We start from the raw sequence: 26,980 nt of genomic DNA, 5'->3' as shown, positions 1-26,980 counted from the left end.
ACAGGGATGATAAATTAGAAGAAATAGGTTCATCAAAAGAAAAAAGCAAATAAACATTTCTGTTTTGTGTATTTCTCCCCCTCTCTGGGTATCCCCTAATGGAAAGAATAGAAACTTTGGACAGTTATGGGTGACATAAATTTCCTAACAGACTTATGAAAGTATATAAGAAATACTTACATGGAACTCTAAGACTATGATAAATAGGAATGTTAAAATATTTCTAGAAGAATGAACATAAATTTAGTTATGTTTTATACCTCAAACATCACTTCTCTAACTTAATCCACGTTTTCTAGGAATATCTAATAGCATAAAATTTTAATTATATAGGTTCTTTTTAAACCTCGGAGCAAGCCAAAAGGGAAATAGAGAAAGCCACATTTAAAAAGAAATGGTTCCTACAGTGTTAACTATGGAATCTGTAGCGTGACTCTGTAATGGAATATCGTGGCAGGGGGTATAATACTGTAAATAAGATGAATATGCCACTTGTGGATTAATGGGCTACCTAAAGAGTGGCTTTATTTACATCTGTGCGTGAGGTTCATTTTCAATTTGTGTATTTTCTCCTATGATTGCAGTACTTATAAAACCTACTAATTAGGGAACTTTTTTTAAAAAATCAGTTTCCTTGAATCTTGCTTTATATTTATTTTTGAGGAATTAATGGGGTGTTGTTTTACACAGTGAGGCAAACCTATGGCACATGAGTTATTGTGTTTTTCTTTTAAAACAAAAGATGTTGATGTAGCCAGGTGTAGTGGCGCACACCTATGATCCCAGCACTAGGGAGGCTGAAACAGGAGGATCACCACGAGTTCGAGGCTGCTCTGGGCTACACAGTGAGTTCAGGCCCATCTGAGTTCAAGCCCATCCTAAACTGCATGGCAAGATCTTGTCTCGAAAAAAAGAGATGTTAATGTAGAATTGTTTTTTCTAAACTTAACCTTTAGCTTTGGAACTTTAAGATAAAAAAGTGGATTTGGGGTTGCAGTTTGGCACTCAATCTCTAAAAGATTCATCATTGCTGCTTTAGACTTCAAAATCCATAGATTGGAGGACTCTTCACTTTTTTTTTTGGCTAAAACTTAGGGAGAAGTGATTTCTGAAATTAAGGGCATGAAATGTAGCTATATTTTGTTCTGAATGATAAAGCAAATATAGATATCACATGTATCCAGATTGCAGTAGATCCCATTTGCTTTGATGGTCTGGACGTGGTATGTGTTCAAAGGATACTAAGGAAACTTGAATATATTTAGCCTAGGACAGACACTGTGGGATACAGTGTCTCAGCATCCTCCCATGATAAGATGCAGTGAAGGTAAGTACTAGGTGAGAATTTTTGAGTCAGCTGTTCAGGTTGCTGTTGATTGCAAATTAGTGCTATTATTTAGCATGCTTGAGATTCAAATTGAAAATGATATGATTTAGATATAAAAATGTGTAATATATACAAAAGTAAGTGGTCTCCTTGTAGAGTTCCTATAGTTCCCACGGAATAGATTTTCAAATTATATTTGTTGAATCTGGCTGACTTTAGAAGAAATCGTGAAATGGTTGTGGTGCTTGTTCTTGTTCTTGTTCTTGCTGCGATGAGGTCTTCCTGTGTTGCCCACACTGGCCTCAGATTTTTACTGTCTGGGCTGCACCTCACCTGAATAGCTGGGATTACAGAGATTGGCCCCTTGCCCAACTATGAAAATTTTTTTTGGTTTTTGGTTTTCTTGTACAAGGGATTCAGTTTAGGACTTTGTGCTTTTGGTGCCACTGAGCTAAAGTCCTGGCCCTGCAATTTGGCGGTGGGGGGTGGGGTGGGTGTTTGTTTGTTTGTTTGTTTTTTGCACTAGGGACCAAATTCAGGACCTTGCACTTGCGAGGCAGTTGGCAACACTAAATCCCTGGCCCTGCAATATGTTTTTTAAAGTACTAAAATTCAGAGATTAGCTGGGCGGAGTGGCACATGCCTATAATCCCAGTACTTGGGAGGCTGAGAGGGGAAAATCACCTTGAGTTCAAGGCCAGCCTGGGCTATATAATGAAACCCTGTCTCCAAATATAAAGCAATAAAATAAAGTCAAACCAAATCATATCAAATCCAGAGATTATGTCTTGAAATTTGGTAACCTTTTTTGGTACTGGGGATCGAACTTGGGACCTTGAGCTTGCGAGGCAGGTGGCAGCACCACTGAGCTAAATCCCAAACCTTTTTGCACTATTATTTCTTGAGCATTTGTAGTGTGCCAGACACTGAGCTAAAGGTTTTATATACAGTCTCACTTCATATAGCCCCATTTTACATATGAAAAGAACTCAGGTTAAGCAGTTTGCCCAAAGTCAAGTAGTAAGATGCAGAGCTGGAATATGATTTCAGACATTCCTGGCCCAGGCCCCTGTACTTTCAGCCAGTTTGTGAATTTTAGAACATAGAAATTAAGTTACATATAACAATGGGATTCTCTTCGGTGTCTATTAAATGTTCTCTTTTTAAGGTTAATAATTTATTAACAACTAGACAGGATTTGGAAATCACAGAAGTATGTAAATTTGTTATAAAAACACCATATAGCTGGGCTTGGTGGTGTGTACCTGTAATCTTAGCACTTGGGAGGATGAGGCAGGAGAATGGCTGTAAATTTGAGGCCAGCCTGGGCTGAATAGTGAGTTCTAGTCAGTCTGAGCTGTATAGGGAGACCCTATTGCAAAAAAGTAGAGGAGGAGGAGGAGGAGGTGAAAGAGGACATCATATAGTAACACATTTTAGGTTTGTTTCTCTCTTGTACTCATAGTATTGTCCTTTTCATTATTCCATGTGAGATGATAAAAATTAAAAATACCTCAATTAGCAACCACAAAAAAGAACAACTGTTAATTGAACTTTGTAATCTCCTCTTGCTGTCTGTTAGGCTTTTCTTTTCCAGCTCTGATTGTGTGTAATAAAACTGTTACTTAATTAATGCCATGGTTCTGAAACCTTGGATGCCACAGAAGAGAGTGAAATGGAGAAACCAAGAGGCAGCGCCCAGTCACTTCCGTCAGTTTAATTTAGATCCGTCATTCTTGTTCTAAGTCATGATCTACCACTCCCAGCAGATACTATGTGCACTGAAAGGGAAGCTGTGGGGAATTCTGCCTTAGGAAAAAGCATAGTTCATGATTGAGGCTCTCGGTAGGTTAATGAATAACTGTGTGCTCACAGTGTTTCACCCCTCCTCTGCGCTGCTTTTGGGAAGAGTTGGTCATGTTAATGTGACCAGCAGACACAACACAGAAGCAGACTAAGGCAGAAGCTGGCATCTTGACTTTGTGGCGTATGGAGGACACATCTAGGACTGGTGTTCATGGTATTTTTGGTGGGGGGGGCAGGGAATGCTTGTCCATAACCAGAGTATGAGAGAAATCACACTGACTGGTATTAATCTTCATTTCTCATACTTGAAAAATGAAATGGTTAAAATTTCTCTTGGAAATTGTTGAAGCTCTCTTTTAAAGGGATTCGTATGCTTTAAATAGGAAATATTTGCCTCATATTATAACAAAAAGTATTTTTTAATCTTGAAAGTACAAAAATTTGAATAGAACCTAATAGTCTTACCTAAATGAATTTACTTTTAGGTGACTCCTTACATTTTTTTCCTTTTCTTTCAGTCTTCCTCCTCAATTCAAGGAACTTCCTAGATGGTTTTAAATGCATATTGATTTTAACAAAGGTGTTAATACAAGCAGTGGGTTTTTTGTTCATTTGTTTTTAAGAGTAGGGGAAAGATTTGAAATCCAGCAATGAAGAATAAAGCTCCTTTTATATCTGGCTGCATTCCCAGAATGGTTGTGTGTGTACCATCACTGAGCTCTTACACCTGCTCAGATGCTGTGTTGATTGCACATGACTTAACAGCACCCTATCTAAATGACACCTTTTGTGAAACCCAGATGTGAGTGGAGGTGTTGGCCGGAAGCACTGATGCCATCATATTCTCTGGTGGTTGAGGTGCCAGGTGAAGAGAGGAGTTTACAAACATGGGAGAAGAATACAGGCTTTGGGTTGAGTAGGTCTCTGTTGTCCAGGGGGTTATTTAATGCTGATAAATACTTGATTTAAAATGGATGGAATTAGGTTAAGTGTTTACAGTCACCCTGCCTATTCTCTTCCACCAAAGAGCAAGGTTCTCCTAACACTGACCTACTTTACTCTAGGTAGATTGGAAATACAGCCATGAAGAAGAAAATAGATGAGACTGGGAAGATTTTTCAGTAGGAAGTGCTTTTAGTAGCGTGTTTCTTTGTTGGTGGAACATAATGTTACCACAAATCATGAATAAATATTCTGAATTCTCTAATATTATAGCAGTTATAACCATTTTTAAGCCTCCTTCCTTAGTAAATATTTCTCTCCTTGCTTTCTGTACTGTGAACTTTACAAAACTGGCATAGGCAGACCATTAATTATTCATATCATAGCAACAATTAAAGCAAATTAGAAATAAAAATCGCCATATTGCATTGAACCATGGGCAGCACCAAATTGTGTCAGCTCTGTGAGGGCCTCCAATGTTTCCTTGGTTAAAAGTGCTAGAGAGAGCTCTAACCTTGTCCGGAGCAGCAGCCTGTGGTAACAGTTGTCTGTACGTGGCCGTGAGAGGAATGAGTGAAGACAGAGACTTGTGCTTGTTCCCAGCAAAAATTTAAATCTGTTTGGAAGCCTGTTTCCTTTATATCAGAAAATAAGGGTTAGGATGATCTCTCTGTAACCAGTGTTTCGTTCGCCTTCATTTCTCTTTTGTATGAATATGTCCATCTCTTTCTCATAACAGTGTGCAGGAGGTCCTGAATTTGATTCAGTGAATTTTTAGAAAGTAAACACATCTGCATAACTATTGGCCAGATTAAAAAAAGAGAAAAACCATTAGCAGAGCCACCTCCTGCTATCTTTAAATCCCTGACCACTGAGTGACCATTGTCCTCACTTCTAACACCATGCATTTGTTTTGCCTGTTGTTAAACTTATGTCTATGACACATGGGGCCATTGCAGTCCTATCCTTTTCTTTCTGACTTTATGGGTGTAACACTTTCGAGTATCATTTGTATTTTTGCACAGAGTTGTGATTTGTCTGCTCTTGTTGATGTGCAGTATTTCGTTGTATATACACCCTCACAGTTATTCATTCATTTTAACCGAGGAATGTTTGAGGGCTGTTCACTTTTGGATAACTACAAAAAATGCTTGCATATATCTTTTTATGAGTATGTGTATAGTGAATGTATTCCAATGAGTCTGTAACTAGGACAGGAACTTTAATATCCAAACTCCTACCAACTGATACTCAGTAGAAAATGAGAGCTCCATTGTTCTTTTTCCTCACTAAATACATTTGGGATCCTCCGGCTTTTTCATTGTAGCGTTCTTGTGGCACATAGCCATATCACATGTTGTGGGTTGTTTGCGGTTTTAAAAAACTATGTAACAAAAAGTTTCACAGTAAATAGTTCAGTAGCATTGTTTGTCCATAGTGAGCCAGGTATGGTGGAACCAGCCTGTAATCCCAGCATTCAGGAGGCTGAAGCAGGAGGATTGCCGTGAGTTCCAGACCAGCCTGGACTACATAGTAAGTTCAAGGCCAGACTGAACTACATAGTGAGATCCTGTCTCCCCAAAAATTAAAATTTAACCATAGTGTGGTCACATTGTGTTTATAATTTAAATTTTCCTGAGCACTTAAAATTGGACACTTTTTTGTATGTGTATTGATCTTTCGGATAAATTCTTTATACAAGTCCTTTCCATGATACATGTATTACAAATATATTCTACTCTGCCCTTTTCGCTTTTTAAATAATGTCTACTGATGAACAGAAGCTGTCGCTTTGATGTCTAATTTATTGATCTTTGCTTTTTATAGTTGATATTTTACACTCTGCTTAAGAAGTTTGTGCCTACTTCTCTGGCCATGAAGATACTGTTTATTTTTTCTAAAGTTTTTATTGTTTTTCACGTTTAGACCTGTGTGCCATTTGATTTTTTATGTGATATAAGGCAGGAGTGAAGATGCTCTCTGTTTTCCATGTGATGTCTTTGACTGAGCAACATTTCTTGAAACGTGTACTTCCCACTTTATAAGGCTGTTTCCTTTATCATGAATTACATCAACACTGTATTATAGTCTTTATAAGAATTTTACTACTGTGGTAGTGAGTCTTCTACTTTGCTGTTACTGTTCAAAGATTACCTGGCTTGTTCTTAGCCATTTGCATTTCCATACACAAATCTGTGGTGATTTATGAAAGAAGAGAGAATCTTGTACACAAAAATACAATTCTCTGATTAGTAGTTTCCTCTTATTCACAAATTTTCTTTTTTCTAAGTTCTATCCCCAATTCTCTCAGCTAATGGTGGCCATACAAGTTAGTGTATTGAAAAAGTATTCCAATTCTTAATCCTGTTTCCTAGTGAATTTGGAATAGTTTCAGTTAAAACCCCAGTTTTCAGGTTTGGTAGGCATGTCCTCATACAGCTTCAATTGTTGACAGTGTTTCTTGGTACAAGAAAACAATGATACCTACCTTACCTAGGCAAGTATATGCTCAGGCCTGTCCTCAGCACTTTTTTATACATGCTCTGTTATTTCTTATAACAGTCCTAGAAAAATAAGTGGTAGTAGTCTCCTGTGCAGATGGAAAAAAAAAAGTTGAGGCTTAAAGAGGGTAGCTAACTGCCTTAGGCCACAAAGTTTGTACAGTATATGTCAGAGTCAGAACTTAATCTTGGTCTTGTTTAACATTATGTAGTACTATGTACTTTTAAAATAAGTTCATTTAATTCTTCTGTTAAAGTGATACTCTGGCTCCTTGGTGTTATTCTTAAGTCTGTTCTCCAAAACATGTTCATCCTTTGTCTTCCCAGCCCCCATTCTCACTGCCACTGTCCTGCTTTGTGTCCACTGGTGTCTGCCCACTCTGCAGCCTCACTTTGCACGTACAATGTAGCCTCACTAGATTGTTCATTATCAAAAAATTGCTATTACTAGGGACATTAATGCCACAAAGTCTGCTTGTAATGACCAATGAAATTTAATTCTTTCCAATGGAAATTGGGTCTCAGTGCTTGTCCCTATAATTTTACTTACTGTAGTAGCTACAGTGCCACCTTGACTGTGGGCACTTGAGTGCCTTTGGGCTCTAAGTGAAAAACATTTCTTCAGTACAGAGACTGTGGGCTATAATGCTGAAAATGAAACTGACAGAAATTAGTAGCCATCTGATCGTGACCGCTCTGATCTTGATAACAAAGTATTGTGAGATTCCAGCAGGTTTTTCATACCTATTTATAGACTCTGTATATACTAGGGCCAAATCAAAGTAGTAGGGCGACATAATACTTGCCTCCATGTGAAGGATATGTTTGTTTGTTTGTTTGTTTGTTTGGGGTTTTTTGAGACAAGGTCTCACTATGTAGTTGAGACTAACCTGGAACTCACTGAGTAGCCCAGGTGGCTCTCAAGCTCACAGCGATCCTCCTGCCTCAGCCTCCCAAAGTGCTGGGATTCTAGGTGTGCGCCACCATGCCCCGCCCGTTGTGTTTGTTTGTGCCAGGGATCAACTGGGTCCTTGTGCTTGGGAAGCAGGTGCCAGAGCCAATGAGCTAAATCCCCAGCCCCACTTGTTTATCTTTTGAGACAGGGTCTTGCTACATAACTCATTGAGCAGCTCAAGCTGGCCTTAAACTCAATCTTCATGCCTCAGCCTCTAGGTGTGCACCATTATGTCCAGCTAAAGGAGATTTTTAATAATGAGTTACATTTGTTTACTAACAGTTTTCTAAAAAACTGAGGGTTTGTTTTCCTTTTCTTTCTCATTGTTTTTGGTAGTACTAAAGACTGACCCCAAGGCCTTGTGCATCTTCTACATACTAAACATGTACTCTATTCCTGAATTATCTCTCCACCCCTTTTATTTTATATTGTTTTGTAAATTTTGATACAGGGTATTACTAAGTTGCCCAGGCTGGCCTCAAACTTGCAGTTGTCCTGCCTCAGCCTCCCAAGTAGCTGGGATTATATGTATATGTCACCATGCCTCACTTCTGTCCATCTTTTTTTTCTTTACAGTGTTAGGTATCATACCCAGGGCCCTCAGCCCCAGAAACCTTTTCTTAAATACTGGTAAGCATTGGGAGGGAGGGATGGGGAGATAAGCAGGAATATAAATGTGAAGGAAATGAGGCTACTGAAACAGAAAATCACAAGGACATAGTATTAGACCCTAGTGTCATCCATGATGAAGGTTAAAACTTCAAAAATTTTAAAGTTTTAAATTACTAATTTTAGGATATATTAAGCATGTAGAAAAGTCAGAATAATAGTGATGCATATGCACGTATCTTTCAGAACAGTAGCATTTCTTTGGATTCAAAATGTAGCTTAAGAAAAGTGTGTATGTTGCTGTAATATCAAAATATTTTTTAAAATTTGTATATATGCTTAAGCTCTCATACATTCGTTTTCTGTAAGAAAAGGTCATACATCTACTTTATAGTTTATTTGTCCTATTTTAAGTTAACATGGAACCTGTATTATAGATTCAGAACATAAGACCCCCCCCAACTTAGCCTCAGAAGGCCCTGTCCACCCACCCATCTTCCAGATGAAGGCTGGTGCCAGCAGACTTCCCCGGTCACACAGCTGTCAGTGGGCAGCCTGACCCAGCTCTTGTCTGTCTTGTTGATTCATTTGCTGTAGGGCTGCCTCAAACCATGTATATCAACTACAAGAAAAATGTTTTGTGAAAGAGTTGTTTCCAAAGCATGTATTCCTCAAATGAAAAATAAAAAGAGTGACTTCAAAAAGTTCTACACGTTGGGCCAGGGATTTAGCTCAGTGGCACTGTGCCTGCCTGGCAAGCTCAAGGTCCTAAGTTTGATCCCTGGTACAAAAAAAGAAAAAGTTCCACACATAGAAAATTTTCTTGGGGGCAGAGATATATATAGTTCAGTGGTTCTGCCATCTGCCTTGCAAGTGCAAGAACCCGATTTCGATCCCCCGTGCCAAAAGCAAAACAAAAGAAAAATTGCTTGGGAAAAAATTGATATCCTTGAGTTTCATTCTTACAGTGTTCTACATGAGCTCAAGCCAAACCCAAGTGAAGAAAAAGATTGGAGAGTAAAGCAGAAAATATCTTCCTAAAAATTATTTCAAGCTTTAAGACCAAATTCTATAAAGAATTGGGACAAACTCCCCCTCCCCCTCCTTCCTTCTCTCTTTCTCCATGCCCTACACCATATTGCTGGTTGAACCCAGGGCTTCATACTTGCTAGGCCAGCACTCTACCACCGAGCTATATCTCCAAGCCCTTTTTATGTTTTGTTTTGAGACAAGGACTTGCTGAGTTGACCAGGCTGTCTTCAAAATTGCAATCCTCCTGCCTCAGCCTTCCAAGTAGCTATGATTACTGTCATGCACAAGCATGCCTGAGTTTCAAAGGCTATTTTATTTTTGTGTCTGTGTGTGTGATTTTTTTCGGGGGGGTACTGGGGATCAAACTCAGATCCTTACGCTTAAGAGGCAGCTGGCGACACTACTGAGCTAAATTCCTGGCCCACAAAGTCTATTTTAAAATCAAGTTTGTAAATATTATGGAGGCACCTGTCTTCCTGATTTTTACTACCTTATCCCATCTCTTTTCCCAGCATACCCACATGCAAAAGGCCTAGTGAGATTTTTGTCCCATTCTGGGGGAAAAATGTTGTGTGTGACCCTCAGAATTCAGTGTCTTCTCAAACATTGACAATCTCTCATTCAGGAAAACCCATAAAATGGGGTCTGTGGGGCAAATTTAAATAACATTTTAAAAACATTACAAGGTAGTAGTGTTTCTGCTACTTTGTTTTGTTTGTTTGTTTGTTTGTTTTGGTACCAGGGATCAAATTCAGGGCCTTGCACTTTGGAGGCAGGTGGTGGAACCACTGAGCTAAATCCCCAGCTGTTTGTTTTTTGAGACAGGGTCTCACTGTGTAGTTGAGACTGACCTGGAATTTACTATGTAGCCCAGGCTGGTCTCAAACTCACAGCAATCCTCCTGCCTCAGCCAAGTACTGGGATTATAGGTGTGCGCTACCACGCCCAGCTTGTTTTTGGAGAGGCAGGGTCTGTTACTTTAAAGAATGTAGAGGTATGTGCTAATGGCACCCAGAATGTAATCTGATTCCTGGCTTGGCTTTGTCTTTGCTGATGACTACAATACCATAAAAAGAAAGCAGAACATACTTTGCATGTTACAGGATTGGCTATTTACTAGAAGGAAAGTGGACTTTAAAAATTAATGTATTGAGGGCTGGGGATGTAGCTCAGTGGTGCTGTGCCTGCCTGGCAGGCCAAAGGTGCTAGGTCCTGAGTTCAATTCTCATTACTAGAAAAAAATTAATGTATTGAAAGTCTTTCTGACATTCTGACAATTTCCTTACTATTCTTCTCTCACTAAATTTGGGTGTTAGGGAAGTATGTTTGAGGAGTAGTTCTGAAGATTGACAGTGAAAAAAACAATGTACATATGTCTTTTATTCCGTGTCATGGAAAACACTGAGGTTTCTTTTCATCTTTTTTTTTTTTTTAATCTTCTCTAATTGAAGCTTTCTTTATAGAGGGGCTGGGTATTTAGCTCAGTGGTGCCTGCCTCACAAGCACAAGGTCCTGAGTTCGATCCCTGGTACCAAGGGAAAGAAAAAGAAGCTTTATGGAGATGCCAGTGTAGTGTCAGTTATTATTCCTTCTGGAAATTTTGTTTTACTTTGATTGTTAAATTTTGCATAGTAATATTTCAAATATATTACATGAAAGTGTTTAAAATAATATTACAAATAGATTAAAGATAGCCACATTCACCTATGGGCAAACATGAATGTGCTGATGATAGTAGTGAGCGCAGCGGACTCCATCAGTATTTGCACCATGAGGCGTCTTCCCTCTGTGCTCCCCAAAAGCAGTATCTACTCCTTTTAGTGTGGATTAAAAATTCAGCTTACTAAATATTTTTGAGCTGCAGCTTTATAGATACAAAAGATTATGTCAGTCTCTGCCCGGAGGGCTTAAAATCTAATTTGAAGGTAAAGGTTTCCAGAAGTAAAAATATTACAGAAACAAAGAAGATTGTATTTAATAAAGTATTAAGCTAATTATAATCAGCAACTGCTTAAATTGTGTAATTCTTTCTAGTTAAAGTCACAGTAGTAACTGCACCCTCAGTCACCATGAGCCAGCTGCTCTGGCAGTACCCTCTGCCTATGAGGAACTGGAGGTAGGCAGCATGGTTAAGTGACTATTTTTGCAGTGCTCTACTGTTTATGCACACATCTCTGTGGAGACACATTTGGGCTGGCCTCGGTGCTCATGCAAACCTCTTTGGTCAGAAAAAATTTGTCCATTTGTGTAAATCAGTCCTGATCTTCTGCATTCACTCACTGGCTTGGGAGCTTCATTGTTATTAAAAAGAGAAAGAACTAGAATTTCATCTTAGAAAAATTACAGTTTATGCAACAACTGCACTTTGAAATTTAATCTGAACTGTGCTAATTTATGTGGATCCAAACAAGTTACTTTGATCACCTCTGCTAAAAAAAACAGATGCTGCATCCAAACTAAGCTTTTCCTGGATAAATTAAGAAAACAATTACGGAAGTATTCCAGAGAGAAATGTCTTTAGTCCCTTGATGCTCCAAGGGTTATTAAAGTTTTACCTGCAGATAACCAAGACTTCTAGAAGTTACAAGTCATTTACTTCATTCACTGCAGCTAAGAGAGGCCTGTGCTGCTGCCTCATAGAATTATTTCTTGCTGCATTTAACATGCATTAACAAGCATTTGGAAAGAGTTGAATTTCTTCTAGAAAGCTGAGTTGGCTTCTTGAGATCCTGTCCCCAAAAAATAGGTTTTAGATGGTACTTTCTTTAGAAACAAGTTTTACCAGATCATGGAGGCCTCCTCATAAGACACAGGTACCTAAGGATTAGAGCAGAAAGTTTAGTTTTTCATTCCTTATTTAAAACTGACTATCTTTTTCTTTGTGTACTTAGATATATGTCTTTGTTTTCCTCTGGCAGGATATGCCTCTGTTATTCTCTATTATTTATGGTAGAGCTTCACTTTCTGATGCTAAATAAAGGGATGATGTGAGGGAGAATTTGGGGAGAAAACTCTCTGTTTAAATTTTTTACCACCACAGAAGTTCTATTTTGGTGATATTAGCATTCAGATGAACAACCTCTACTTAGGGAAGTTATGCAGAAGGAGCCACCAGATTCCAGACAATTAACTTTATTATTCTACCTGAGACATTAAATAGTGTTTTTTTTAATAGTTTCATGTCCTCTCCCTCTTGATGTTTATTTTTCATCGTGTCGGAGAGGACCTGTTTGACTTGTGAGTGGTTTCTTTCTCTTAGAGCAGGTCAACCCAGTGATGTTTGGTCCCTTTTGCATTTATTTGATGATACTCATCCCTCTGCCCATCTCTCCCCATCTCCTTCCAACCTCTCTCTCTCCTCTCATTCATCTCTTCTTCAGCCTTTCAGGTCTCTCCGTTCCCCGTGGTTACTCCCCACCCACCTCTTCTGGCCTCTCTTCCACCCCATCGCCCCGTCCCAGTCTGCTCTCCCTCTCACCCTCTTCCCAAGCCTCAGCCTTTCTTCCTCTCCTGCTCCTTTCTGCTGCTTTCCTTCCCACTCTTCCCTCTCCCTCTTCCCCACTTCTCTTCCCCACCTCCCAACATCCACAATTACCTGTAGTTCTGTATCCTCCAGGATCAGATGTGGCCCTTTTTAAGATGGTCGCAAAGGAGATTAATCTTGCCTACTCTGATTAGTTTTGAATTAAGAATGATGAATCCTCTGGATAGAAAATCTGTGCAGAAACACTGCCCTCACTGTATAGATCAGACAATTGACTACTAATTCTCTTTAAAAACCAAAAAGACATCTGGATACCAAAATGTAAACATTATCTATTTTTGTTTTATTGGCATTTGCTGTCTATTTATTGATAGTGGAAGCTGTGAGCAATTTTCGTATTCTTTGTGCTTTTGTTATTTTTTCATGTTTTCTAAAATGTGTCTATAAGTACTCTTTTTAAAACGAATCACCTGATCTTGCTTTGCTAGATCCAAGTAGATTCTCATTTCACAAAACTGAAAACAAAATAAATTGGAGTTGATCTCGTGAATTTTAATTTGTTGATCTTAATGTTCAGTTTTTAAAATCTCAACTCTCAAAATTTTTGCACTTTGGACCACAGCATTGAGCCTTTAGTTCTTTGGTACCGGTGTTGTATATGACAGGTGTTGGATGAATCCACAGATGAGGCTTAAACTTGAGTACTGTATGACCTTTCCTGCCTCTCCCAAAGTTCAGTTCATGTTTTTCCTGAAAATTTCTGTACTAAGAATGTGCTCGGTTTGATAAACTTGGCACTTTCATACAGGTTTGTCTTCGTCCTGTGGTAGTCTCGGGTTCAGGGGAAGAGGCTTTGGTGAGCAGCAGTTCTCATTGTTGTGCCTCGTGTCACACCTTGTCTATTGTGCCCGGCGCTGTTGGCTATAAAAAACCATAGCGTTCATATCATGTCAGCCACAATACCATCTCTGCAAACTTGACCAGAAAGTTAGCATTCATCAGGCTGCCTCTCTGTGGGTTAGCTAACTAGCCTGTGTGTGGAGGGGGATGTGAGAGTAGACAACGTGTTTTAGGCGGAATTACTCGTGTCCTAGATGTGCTGTACTCAGCTGCTTCACAGAGGGTTAACTGGTATGTTAGTGAATGGTTTTCTAGCTGTAGGGGCTTTTGAAAGAGATCTAGAAATTTTGTACTTAATGGAATTCTATAGGTATGGACATTGAAAAATCTGAGCAAAAGTCTCTTGCTCTGCTCTTAGATATACTTCAAATAGTGTTTTAGAAGGCCAGAATTATTTTAAAGAGCATTTTATACCTATGGAGGCTGGGTGGACATTTTATATGATAAAAATGACATTCAAAAAGATACTACACAGGGCTGGGGATTTAGCTCAGTGGTTCGGTGGCCTCCCTCGTAAGCGCAAGGACCAGAGTTCGATCCCGGTACCACAAAAAAAAAAACAAAAACAAAAAGATACTACACAGTGTGTTTGGTCCCTTGTGTTGCCCTTCTCCCCATTTTTTCTTCTTTTTCTTCCCCAAGTCTACAATGTGAGCACTCCCCCACCCTTCTCCCATCTTGTGAGCAAAGTTTTAACAGTATGTAGAAAGTTAACTGCCTGGAGTCTTTTAAATATAAGTAACACGCAACCAGTAATAAGCTGTCAGTTGTTTGGTTTTTTTTTGCTGCCTGCAAAGAAACATAAACACAGTGCTCATTTCTGGCAGGTTTTTACTGTCAGAGTTTCTCCTATTATATTTATCTTACAATTTGCCAGGGGGTGAAGTTATTAAGTTTTAGCAGCAGCCATCGATCAAGTTCACAAGTTAACACGATAAAGGCTCTGTGCCGCTCGGATCCGGGGAAATGATGATCCTCACTCGGTAATTAACTAAATGAGAAAGTTAAATCTTACTTGAGAGCTGGGAGAGATGAAAGAGAGGTGTTTGTCAGTTTCTCAGTGGAAATTAGAAGCAGTTTTCTGCAATTCCCTAAGCTGCTGCTCTGTCATATTTTACATAAGCACTGGGAAAACGTCTTGTAATTAGTGCTGTCATGGAGGGTTTTGTTTTTTTTTTGTTTTGTTTTTTTTGTTGTTGTTGTTTTGTTTTTGCTGAAGGATGTTGAAATAATTCATTAGATTACCAAGAAAGGCTTGTGTCCTGAAATGATTAGCACAGTGAAATTTAAACCATTAACGATAACAAGTTTAGAGCTTGCTGCAGTGCAGAGAGGCACCCGGGGTATGTCTGTGCCTATTTCAATCATTTCTTATAATTAAACATTATGTCCCTTTTTTACCCTTTCACTAAGACCTATCCAAATTCCTTTTAAGGTGGCACTGTCTACATCAGTGGGTTTACCAGCCTTGGAGGTGTGTGTAGTTAGTAGTTGTAATAATGTAGCAGTAAATTAAACTGCTGTGAGTTTCTTGGTTTAGAACAAAAGAACCTATCACCCTGGAAGCTATAAAGTTTCATGAGAAAGCCCACTGAAGAAACAAGAATCTGTCTTGAAACTTAAAACTGTTAAATGACTTTATTGTCCTTTTAATAACTATGAAAATCAGAAAATCAAAATGGCTTTACTAAAGGTGAATTTTATATATGGCTTTTCCCACAGTTAATATAGAAAAAAATATTGGCAAATATCTGATCTTTAAATAATCCAATATGCTGGAATGTTGTGAGTTCATTTCCTAGTGAGTTTTATTTAAAAGAACTGGAATGATTGCAAGCTTTCTTTGTTGGTTATTAAAAATCAGTCAGATTCATAATGTGAACTTTATCTCTGCTGACAAATCTGCCCCTTCCTGTCTTCCACATTCACTAATCAGATCTGACATATTTATGAGTTCCCCTAATATGTAATCGTATTTAGTAGAAGCCGTTAAAATATTAATGCAATAATCCCACGGAGAAATGTGGTATTTACATCTGTTGAAATGTGTGCCCTGTTCTGTACACTCAGCCATCCTCATCTTTGCTTTAGACTGCCACTCCCCTCCCTCCCTTCTCCCAAAAGACGAAGGACTACTTTTTGGTCCCTGAAAGTTATATCAGTGTTAAAAGCTAAATATCAGGATGTTGAAAATTATGGTCTCCCTACCTTTTTTTTCGGTACCAGGGATCAAACTCTGGATCTTGTGCTTGCAAGGCAGGTGGAAGCACCACTGAGTTATATCCCGGGCCCTGCAGTCCCATTTTTGAGCATCAGTTACCTTTTTTCTGTTTGTTCAGTTTGTGGCCAAATTCTTTTCATTTCTCTTGGTACTGGTGGGCCCTGCTGGTTTTCTATCCTAGCCCTGGGAGTTCTTAAGCTGCCTGGGTCATCCTGCTCTCACCACCTCCTTCCCTAGATGTACTTTGCTAGTTCAATCCCCAATATTGGAAACAAATTAAAGTAAAACAAAAAAGGGCTGGGAATGTAGTTCAGTGTGAAGGCCCTGGGTTCAATTTTCAGTGCCAAAAAAAGGAGAAAGAAAAGGAAAAAAACAAAATAGTGCTTTTATGATGAGGGTGGGTGCTTGAACATCGGTGTTTTTAGATTTTATTGACTTAAATTTTTACAGTACTGGGAATTGAACCCAGAGCCTTGACATTGAGCTACTTCCCTGATCCTTTTTATTTTTTATTTTGAGACAGGGACTCACTAAGTTGCTCGGACTAGGCTCAAACATGTGATCCTCCTGCCTCAGCTTTCCTGAGTGCTGTGATTAACAGGTACCTACCACCACACCCAGCTTGGATACTTACTTTACTAAAGCCCAGCAGAAGCTTTAGAAAACTGTCTTTCTCTCTCAAAATTCCAAGTTTTGCCATGTTTCTCATGGCTACCAGAGCAAGAACTTGATTCTTTCCACATCCATGGTATTTTATCAGACTAAGTATCCAGAGGATCAGGCCTACAGATGAAGTAAGTCATTGTACTAAATAAAATGTGTTGGGCTGGGGATTTAGCTCAGTGTTACCACCGCCTGCCTTGCAAGCACAAGGACCCAAATGCAATCGCAGTCCTATAATTTTCAGCAGACTCTTTCTCCTTCTTCCTCTTTTATTAGAGTTAGATACCTTTTAAAAAACACTTCTAGCCCTGCGTGGTGGCACACGCCTATAATCCCAGCACTCAGGAGGCTGAGGCCGGGGGAGGGATCGCTGTGAGTTGAGACCAACCTGGGCTACACAGTGAGTTCCAGGGCAGTCTGAACTACATAGTGAGACCCTGTGTCAAAAAAACAAAACAAAACAAACAAACAAAAAGCACTTCTAGTCTACCTCTTCTAAAGCTTGCTAAGATCACTTCTTGCTGGGTTATCAGCCTTCTAATTGTTCTTCCTTCGTTTTTGCAACTTGATCTTATTACCTTCTCTTCACTCCCCCCCAGCTCCTGGTCCATTCTTTGTGTGGCATAAATATTTCTAAGGCACAGGTTAGGTGATGTCATACTTGGCTACTTAAAAACCTCCAGGGCTCTCCTTTACACCTCAGCTGAAACCCAAGCTCCTTACCATGATCAGAAGCCCTCAGCCCCTGTTGTCACACTTCTCCCTTATTACTCATTCTGCCTGGCACGCTGGCTTTTCTCTCTTAAACTCAAACACACCTTTGCACGTGGTCTTCCTTCTGCCTGGAACACTTTTCCCTCAAGTCTTCTCAGAGGGCTGCTTTCTCATCATACCCAGCTCATGTTAGCTCAAATTATTTGAGCTCTAATGGCACCACTTTCAAAAATGTTTCTTGAGCTAGGCGTGGTGGTGCATGTCTGTAATCCCAGCACTAAGGAGGCTGAGGCAGGAGGATCACAGCAAGTTCACAGCCCTGACTACATAGTGAGATCCTGTCTCAGAACAACAACAAGTTTCTTGACCACCCCCATTATAGTAGGCTGCACTATTCACTATTTTATCTAATTTTTTTCTTTACAGTCCATGATTTCTGAAATTAACATTTCTTCCCTGTTGTTCCCCACCACCCCTCCTCAGAGGAGGCAAAGAAGTTTTGCGTGTTTCTTCACTGCAGTTTCCCTCACACCTAGTAAAGTGCCCAGCACAAAGTAGTCACTCAGTAAATGGTTGGTTGGTTGGTTGATAAAGTGCAGGCACCAGCCTTATTCAGAATCCTTGTCCTGTTCCCCTTTGCTGTGTCCTTATCTCCAGCACAACCCTTGCTCCGTTTGTTTTCAGTTCATCTTCTTAATCATTACATCTGCTTTCCCCTGCCATATTTGGAATGCCAGAGACTTTGTTAAAACCAGACAGAATCCTCAGATGTCTTTTGTTATCTGTGTATCAGTCCTTGCAAACCCAATTGTCTTATGTTGGGAACAGTGTTCTTTACTTATTTCACCCTTCCTTTTGGTTAAATTGGGCTTTTCACGAAAATCTGAAGCATCTGTCATTTCACCATCAAGTTCAGCGAGTCTGTGATGTGTTTTCCAAGCTGTACACAACACACTTAGCAAAGTCAGCACATGTGATGGTACAGTGGTGGGGGTTAGGCCAGTTGATGTCTGTGTGTTTCCCCTCCTCTCCCAGACTGCAGCTGCAGAGAAATTCATGGTGATTTTAAAAGTAGTTTGTGTAATATATGTGTTTGGGGTGGGGGAGCCTTTGAGGACTAAGCTGGAGGACAGTCCTATGAATACTTAACTCCTTTCATTTTGTATGCTTGTCACCAGACAGCTTCTTTCTTGTGGAGACAGCTGCTCACTGTAAACAGAAAAGCAGTAGAGATGTGCAGGAGTGGCAGAAAGTTAGTGTTACCATTAAACTGAGGTTGTTTGTCAGCTTTCCTAGACATTTAAACAGTAGTGGCTGAGTCATCAGGGTTTGCTGGGAAAGCCAAATCAATTCTGCCACCACCAATAACCATATAAAGTCTTCGGGTTTTTTAATAATTGAACTTTTTAACTGTGCCCTTGTGGATTTTCAGAGGTTCTCAGATTGAAATTTTGCTGCATTTACTTTGTACACTTGTAGAAGAATCTGTATGGAAGAATGGTAGAGGATGGAGGCCTGAAAACAAAGACCTTATCTTCAGAGTTCTTTACAAATGTAATGTGTTTTATTTACAAATAAAATTAATATTATGGTGACATTAAATATATAGTTTAATGAATTTTGTTGGTTGTGTAAGCTTGTGTTACAAGATGTTGAACATTTTCATTGTCCCCAAAAGTTCCCATGTGCCCCCTTCATCTAACCCAAAGCAGCCACTAATCTGCTTTTAATCACTCAGCTTTAGATTTGTTGTTCCTACAGTTACATGTAAGGAGTTCCATTGCACAGATGGATTATAATTCTTCAGTCTGTCTCTTGATAGACGTGTGTGCTACCGTGTCAGTGAAGCAGCAGTGAGCATTAATGTGCAAATCTTTTGTGAAACTGTGTGTTATATGTTGGAGGGTATAAACTTCAGAGGAATTGCTGGGTCATACCCTAAGTATATGTTTAACTTTATAAAACACTTGTAAACCTAGTTTCCTAAGCGGTTGTACCATTGAACATTGCAGCCAACAACATGTGAGACCCAGTTTCTCCTCATTCTTTCCGCTGTTCAGTATTATCAACCCTTTTGATTTTAGCTGTTTTCGTAAGTGTGTAGCAGTATCTCATGACTTTATAATTTGCATTTCCATAAAGACCAATAATGTTTCAAATGCTTATTGACCATCCATGGGTGTACAGGGTGGGGAGGAGAAAGGGAGAGAGAAATTATAAATATTTGATCAGTTAAATAAGCCAGATTATTTTCCTATTTTTAAAAGGAGTTATTTATTTTCTTACTTGAACACTGAAAATTGTCTATAATTGGGTATAAGTCCATTGTCAAATATGTTTTTCTCAGTTTGTGCTTTAAAAAACTTTTGGGAATCAGTTTCATATTTTGTCACTTGGCTTTTTGTTAATTTTTTTTAATAGTTTGTAGCCAAGTATGGTGGTTCATGCCCATAATCCCAGTGCTCTGAAGCTATGACAAGAGATAGCAACTTGGTGACTTAATGAGACACTTTCTCAAAATAGAAAGGAACAAGGAATATAGCTTAGTGAAAAGGCCTGGGGTTCAAACCCTAGTACCCCAGGACCCAAAATGTTTGCTTGCTTTTATGCTCTATAAAATGTTTATCTATTCCACAGACACCAAGGTTTTCTCCTAGAAATTTTATAGTTTTAGCTTCCATATATAAATTTAGGATCCTCTTGAGTTGTTTTTTGTTTTTGTTTATATGGTATGAGGTAAGAAACAGGTAATTTTCCTATATGGAAACCCAGTTGTTTCAGCATTACTTGTTGAAAAGGTTATCGCTTACCTGTTAATTATGTTAGCACCTTTCTCAAAAAATCATTTAGCCATGCATGAATCTGTTTCTATACTCTATTCTGACTGTTCTGTTCCACTGATGAACACTTCTGTCCTTACACTGAGGCCACACTCTTGATTACTAACTATATCACACTGTGAAATTCAGTAGTAAGAGTCTTCTTTTCAAGAGGATCTTTACGTAAATATAGATCCTTTGCATCTCTATACAAATTTTTAGAATCAGTGTGTCAGTTTACCTACTGAGAGTTTGATTGATATCCTATTAATTCTAATTCTGTAGGTCAATTGAAAAGAACCTTTTAACAGTATTGAATCCAATTTATGAACATAATACTGTCTCCTTGTATTTCATTGTTTTAAAAATTTCCCTTAACACTGTCTCGTGGTTTATAAGTATTAATACATTTGTTCAAGACTTGTCATGTAGAGGTACAAGATCCCAACAATGAATATAACTGTACTGTATCCCTAAAATGTACCAATAAACTCAATTAAAACTAAAAAAAAAAATACATTTGTTTTTGTTTCGGGGGGTGGTTTGGGACTGAGGTTCAAACTAAGGACCTTACACTTGCAAAGCAGGCAGCAGAACCACTGAGGTCAATCCCTGGCCCCAAAAATCCGTTCTTTTTAAAATTTAAATGAGAACACTGGTTCTGAAGGTGGCTGGACCTGAACACAGGGACACAGAGAGCTGGTGAGGCTTGGGGTGAGCTGTTTCTTGATGTTGGTGTTGGCTACATGGGTATGTTCACTTCATGAAGATTCATTGAGCTGTATGCTTAAGTTTGTGACCCTTTATGTGTATTAAGGGATAAAATGAAAAAATTTATATATTTTTCATAAAGACAAAGGATATATTCGGGGGGAAAAAAAAGCAGGGGAAAGTCCAAGTCCAACAGTGTCATAAGTTCATTAAGAATGTCGAGGGCCAGCCTGGGGTTTGGCTCAGTGGTTCTGCTGCCTGCCTTGCAAGCACAAGGGCCCAAGTTCAATCCCTGGTACCAAAAACAATAACAACAATAAAGAGTGACGATTTAGGGCAGGGGATTTAGCTCAGTGGTAGAGGGCTTGCCTACATATGGGAGGTGATAGATTCATTATGGAACTGAAAAAAAGAAAAACTTGATTATCTTGTGTGCTAGGTGGTGAACGAGACAGTTCCTATTATTCATGGACTTTGCTTTTTCCATATGGTGCTGGGTCTCAGATCTGGAACATGCTATGTGGGTGCTCTGCCAGTGGGCTGTACACCACCCCACACCCCACGCCCTAGGTCCTCTTATTATTCCCCACTTCACAGTTGAGGGAAACTGCACGGAAAGTTGTTACTTTTCCATGTCACACAGCTGATAAATTGAAGAGCTGGAGTTTGAAACTGAGTTTTTTTTTGTTTTGTTTTGTTTTTTTATTCCAGGGCCAAAGCTTTTAAACAATACAACACAGTCATAATTAAGAGTAGCTCATTGGAAGTGAGGTATGTGCCTTTCTACACAAGAATATTATCTTGTTTACCAGCCAGAACAGTTACCAAATACATAAAACCTCAGTTTAATCTTCATTTCTAATAGACAGATCTTTTAAGTTCCATTTATGATATAATCAGTGAAAGTGTAAGAATGTATCCGCTGAAAGTTAGCTCCTGCAGTAGGGTAAACAAGCTTGTTTTATCTAACAATCTGATAGCCACTGATGAGAATATGACTCCCTGTGATTATAGAAATATGTGGGTTATTTAAAAGAATCATTTTATTAACTTGATGATTTTCTCTGTTGCTGATGTTTCTGGACTTTAACCAGAAAACATTACTGGGTAATACCCAAGCTGGGTATGATCTTTTATTTATTTATCTATTTAGGGATCAAACTCTGGACCTTGAGCTTGTGAGGCAGGTGGCGGTGCTACTGAGCTAAATCTCCAACCCTGGGTACAATCTTTTAAAAGACAAAAGAGATAAACAGTGACAAAGTGGGAGGTTTTGGTTGTGAAGATGAGAAGTAGCATTAGGTTAACTTTATAAACCCACCTATTTGTTAGAATTTGATGACTTTTCTTTGCTGAGATGCAAATAAATAACCTATGAAAAAAGCAGCCCCAAAGGCCCCAGAATGCCTGTGTCCAACAAGGTTCTTATTAATCATTTTTAGTCTGTATTAAAGACAACAGTGGCATTTACACTAAAACACATCCAGCTCTGTACACCAGAGTTCACTGTTTACAGGTGTCAACTTTTTCCTTGTAAACAGAATGGCTTAATGCCATTCTTCAAAATATACTTTCATCTGTGTATCAGGAACCATTTACTTGGGTTTTTTGTTTGTTTGCTTGTTTGTTTGGTTTTTTGTACTAGGGATAGAACTTGGGACCTTGTGCTTGCGAGGCAGGTGGCAACACCCCTAAGCTAAATCCCTGGCCCTCAGGAGACATTTATTTATTTTTGTTTGTTTGTTTTTTGAGACAGGGTCTCACTATGTAGTTGATACTGACCTGGAACTCACTATGTAGCCCAGGCTGGTCTCGAACTCACAGCGATCCTCCTGCCTCAGCCTCCCTAGTGCTGGGATTACAGGTGTGCACCACCACACCCAGCCTTCAGGAGCCATTTATAAAGATGTAAAGAGATTGGTATGTAGGATTTAGCATGTAAGGCAAGAATGTAAGGCAAGCCAGTGTTTATCCAGATTTGATACCATTTTATGCCCATTCAGGTTTGTGGAGGCAGGGATATGAACTCTTCAGTAGCATGGGTCTCCTTGCCAAATTGGGGTTGCCTCAGGAAAATATACCAAGGCTTCATCAAATTACTTTGCCTAGTACCCAGTTGGGCAAATGTGTGGTTATCCTGTATAGAAAATCATTTTTTCTTCAGCAAAAATTTCTGTTTAGGGCTAGGAATTTAGCTCAGTAGTACCGCTCCTGCCTCGCAAGCGCAAGGACCTGAGTTCGATACCTGGTACCAAAAAAAAAGTTTTTTTTATTGCTAAATCTTTATCTAGTGTGCCCTTCTACCCCATTCAAACATAAGTATAGTCCTTATCTCCTTTTCTCATATCCTTGGTTTTTTGGGGGGAGGGGTACTGGGGATCAAACTCCGGACCTTGCACTTGTGAGGCAGGCGGCGGAACCACTGAGCTAAATCCCTGGCCCTCTCGTATCCTTATAATCCAGGCTATCAGAAAATTCTATTAGATCATACCTTCAGAATGTATACTGAATCCCAGTTACTACTCTCCGTGTCTACATCTACAATGCTAGTTCAAAAGTTTATTATCTTATCTTTCTTTCTTTCTTTATTTTTTTGTATTGAGGGCTCAATTTAGGACTTTGCACTTGTAAGTGCGCTTGCAAGGCGTGGTGCCACTGAGCTAAATCCCCGGCCCCATTATCTCTTCTTCTTCTTTTTTTTTTTTTTTTTTTTTTTTTTTTTTTTTTTTTTGGTACCGGGGATCGAACTCTGGTCCTTGTCCTTGCGAGGAACCACTGAGCTAAATCCCCAGCCCCTTATTATCTCTTCTTAATGGACTGTTGAAGTAGTCAAGAATTGGCCTACTTGTTTTGCTCTCATGCTTTACTCTCTCCGCTTAGCTTCTCGACCTCTACACTTCTCTTTCTGACAGAGTAGCCTGAGCTGCTTCCACGCTAGTTCAAGACTCTAAAACGAAGCTGCACAGGCTTGGAAGTTCCAGAATATGATTGTCTCCATATTCTGCTAATGATTCAAAGACAGGACATAAATTCAACCACCACCAGCTCCCCCTGCCTTTGGCCCTACTGGGGATTGAACTAAGGGCCTTACACATGCTAGGCTGGTACTATACCACTGAGCTACATCCTCAGCCCTCAAGTTGCACTCCTGGTGGGAGGAACAAGCATTCACCTATGTAGAAAGATGGCTCGTGTTTGGAGATTAGCTGCTGCCACCTAAGTGACTGGAATGATACGATTCAGACTACTTCTGTAGTCTTATTTCTCCTTGCTTACTCGGGTCCACATTGCTGGTGCATGCCAGGCAGACTACCTCCCAGGACCTTCTCTGCCAGTATATCCATTGCATAGACCATTCTCTCCCCATCTAAGAAAAAATCTATTTCTATCATTTCTTTTGTGTCTCTGTTCAAATGTCTCTCTTTAGGAAAACTATGTCTAACCAGACAGACTTAAATATATTATTTTTTATTTGCTGCATGACAAATGATCACAAACGTAACAAGTTGAATCACCACTTATTTTTAACAGAACAGTTGTACAGTTGGGAAGCGTTCTGTGTGGCCATGTTCTTTGCGCAGACCAACACAAGACTGTAGTCTGTGAAGGTGCAGGCTAAGCTGACATTTCTTTTTGGTATTTGGGAATACCGGGGAGCAAACTCGGGACCTTGTACTTGTGAGGCAGGCAGCAGAACTACTGAGCTAAATCCCTGGCCCTGAGCTGAGTTCTTATCTGGGAACTGTGGAGGTAAATCCGCTTCTCAGCTCATTCTTATTGGTTGATTTGAAGACTGAAGTCCCTGTTTCCTCACTGTCAGTCAGACTCAGAAGTTGACCACACTTTCAAGGCTTCTTTTGGTTAGGTCAGACCCACCTGAGTAATTTCCTGTCTTAAAATTGGTGTATCTGCATCATCCGTTTAATCACAACAGTACCTATGTCAGTGTGAGGGGAAGGTGTGTGTCCTGTTTAATAGGAGCCAAGGTCTTGGGATGTCTTCTTAGAATTTTGCCTGTCATAATAACATGTACCTTTTTTTTCTCCCCAGTTTTTTTGTGACAGGATAGCATCTCGCTGTGTAGTCCAGGCTGGCCTTGAACTTGTGGTGGTCCTTCTGTCTCACCCTTCTGATTGCTGGGATCATAGGTGTGCCCAGCATAACATACTTTTTTTTTTTTTGTCCCTTTATCCTGCTTTTATTTTTCTTCACAACACAATCTATGTTATATTTTCTATTTGTTTTCTTGAGTTTTTTGTTTCGTTTTTCCAGTGTGAGGAATCAAATTCAGGACCTTGCACTTGCCAGGCAGGTGTGCTGCCACTGAGTACATCCCTGGCCTGTTTACTTGTTTTTAATGTGCTGCTTCCTAAATTAAATGCTCATGATGTTACAGACTGTGTCAGTTTTGTTCTTTATAGTATTCTTACCACTGAGAATAGTATTTGGCACATAGCTCAAATACTTATTGAATGAATCAATTAATTAAAAAGGTTTATGGCATCTAATTTTGATGACTGTGGAGATGGGATTTTGGAAGGAAAGGGTAGATTGAGCATGAAGGCTATTGAAGCTTTATTTCCAGAGGTGCCACAGTCTCATGACAGTGTTTCTTTCCACAGACTGCTACTTTATTTGACTCTTAAAAAATAAGTTGTGAAGGCTGGGCATGGTGGCTCACACATGTAATCCCAGCACTCAGGAGGCTGAGGCAGGAGGATCGCTATGAGTTTGAGACCAGCCTGGACTACATAGTGAGTTCCAGGTCAGTCTCAACTACATAGTGAGACCCTGTCTCAAAAAAACAAAACAAAAAAGTTGTGAGCAAGTAATTGTCTGAATGCCCAGTAACTACTGTAGATGGCACTTTTGGCTTGCTGGAAATACTGTGCTTTCCATTTGGGGTTTTCATTTTTATATCTCTAAATAATACTCTGTGGATTTTTAGAAGTAAGTGCTTGGTCTTGTAGTGTACCTGATTTTACCTTCTCACCCTGATTTCTGTGGCTTTCATGAAATAATTGTGGTTCACAAATGTCTAAGTACTACCTAAATAACAGAGTGGGCTCAATCATAAAGACATAGTATAGCATGCCAGGACCGAGGGGGGAAATATATATATAAAATACATATAAATGTTTGTTCATTTTTAATACTTAATGTTATGTTTCTTTTTATCACTCCCCTTCTACAGACAAAACTTGCCAATGGCACCTCCAGTATGATTGTGTCCAAGCAACGGAAACTCTCAGCAAGCTATGAGAAGGAAAAAGAACTGTGTGTCAAGTATTTTGAGCAGTGGTCAGAGTCTGACCAAGTGGAGTTCGTGGAACACCTTATATCCCAAATGTGTCATTACCAGCACGGGCACATAAACTCATATCTGAAGCCTATGCTGCAGAGGGATTTCATCACTGCTCTGCCAGGTATGTGCACGTGCAGTGCAGGCCGTTGAGCGTTGAGTGTCAGCCTGTTTCTTCTCTTTAGGTATTCATTGCCTTGATATTTATAAATTAAGTCCTTCATTTGTACCTTCCTCATTAAAATACAAAATAAATCAAACTTAAAGATTTTTTTTTTCTCAGTCTTCGTATCTCATGACCTTCTGTTTACTCCACTTTTTGTTTTTTGTTTTTTCTAATTCAGTTCTGGGAATTGAACCCAGGGAGCCTTTTTAAGACGAGATTTGCTGAGCTGCCCAGGGCGCCCTCAAGCTTGCCATCTACTTACAAGTGTGCACCACTGTGCCTGGCCGTTGTCCAGCTTTTGACTTGTTATATGTCCAAATAAAATCTTTTCTGAAGTGTTATCTCATTGGAGGTGATCTTTTTTTTCTTTTTTTTCTTTTCAGCTTTAATTGAGTTTATTGGTACATTTTAGGGATACAGTACAGTTACATTCATTGTTGGGATCTTGTACCTCTACATGACAAGTCTTGATTGGAGGTGATCTTTTATAATGTGTTTTGGTTTTAAGATGTGTTAATTTAGAGCTGAGGATGTAACTGTAGTATGGTGTTTTGTGAGGATGTGGGTTTGCTCCATTTCAGAAAAAGAAAAAGAAAAGGTACATTAATTTATATGCTTGGATTTGGCTTTCCCGACCCAAATTTTTGGAATATTTAAATTGTAGCGATAACTAAGAAACATTTTTGAGTATTTTAGAAAGACAGCCTTGTTAAATATGTTTATATATATATTTATATTTAAAATATAATACTTAAGGGCTGGGGATTTAGCTCAGTGGTTCCGCCTCCTGCCTTGCAAGTGCAAGGTCCTGAGTTCAATCCCCAGTAC

The 26,980-nt window shown here is 39.3% G+C and overlaps 1 protein-coding gene across 8 annotated transcripts in view; it reads left to right on the top strand.

The window, feature by feature from the left end:
- The window catches only part of Btrc (beta-transducin repeat containing E3 ubiquitin protein ligase), a 184,102-nt gene that overhangs the window by 125,365 nt on the left and 31,757 nt on the right, over positions 1 to 26,980 (top strand). For 7 of the 8 annotated variants that reach the window (XR_004516321.1, XM_010626387.3, XM_033761463.1 and 4 more), the window contains one exon: positions 25,879 to 26,110. Coding sequence is in view for 7 of the 8 variants with exons in the window: in XM_010626387.3 (XP_010624689.1) it covers positions 25,879 to 26,110 (232 nt within the window). In the remaining variant the exon portion in view is untranslated. Of the gene's footprint in view, positions 1 to 3,328; positions 3,348 to 25,878; positions 26,111 to 26,980 lie in introns of those variants that run through there. The other variant, XM_010626389.3, reaches the window with a different exon arrangement.

This window comes from Fukomys damarensis, unplaced genomic scaffold (genome assembly GCF_012274545.1).
Source record: "Fukomys damarensis isolate Sample0158 unplaced genomic scaffold, DMR_v1.0_HiC HiC_scaffold_8, whole genome shotgun sequence".
Classification (NCBI taxonomy): domain Eukaryota; kingdom Metazoa; phylum Chordata; class Mammalia; order Rodentia; family Bathyergidae; genus Fukomys; species Fukomys damarensis.
This window is presented reverse-complemented; position numbering and strand designations above follow the sequence as displayed.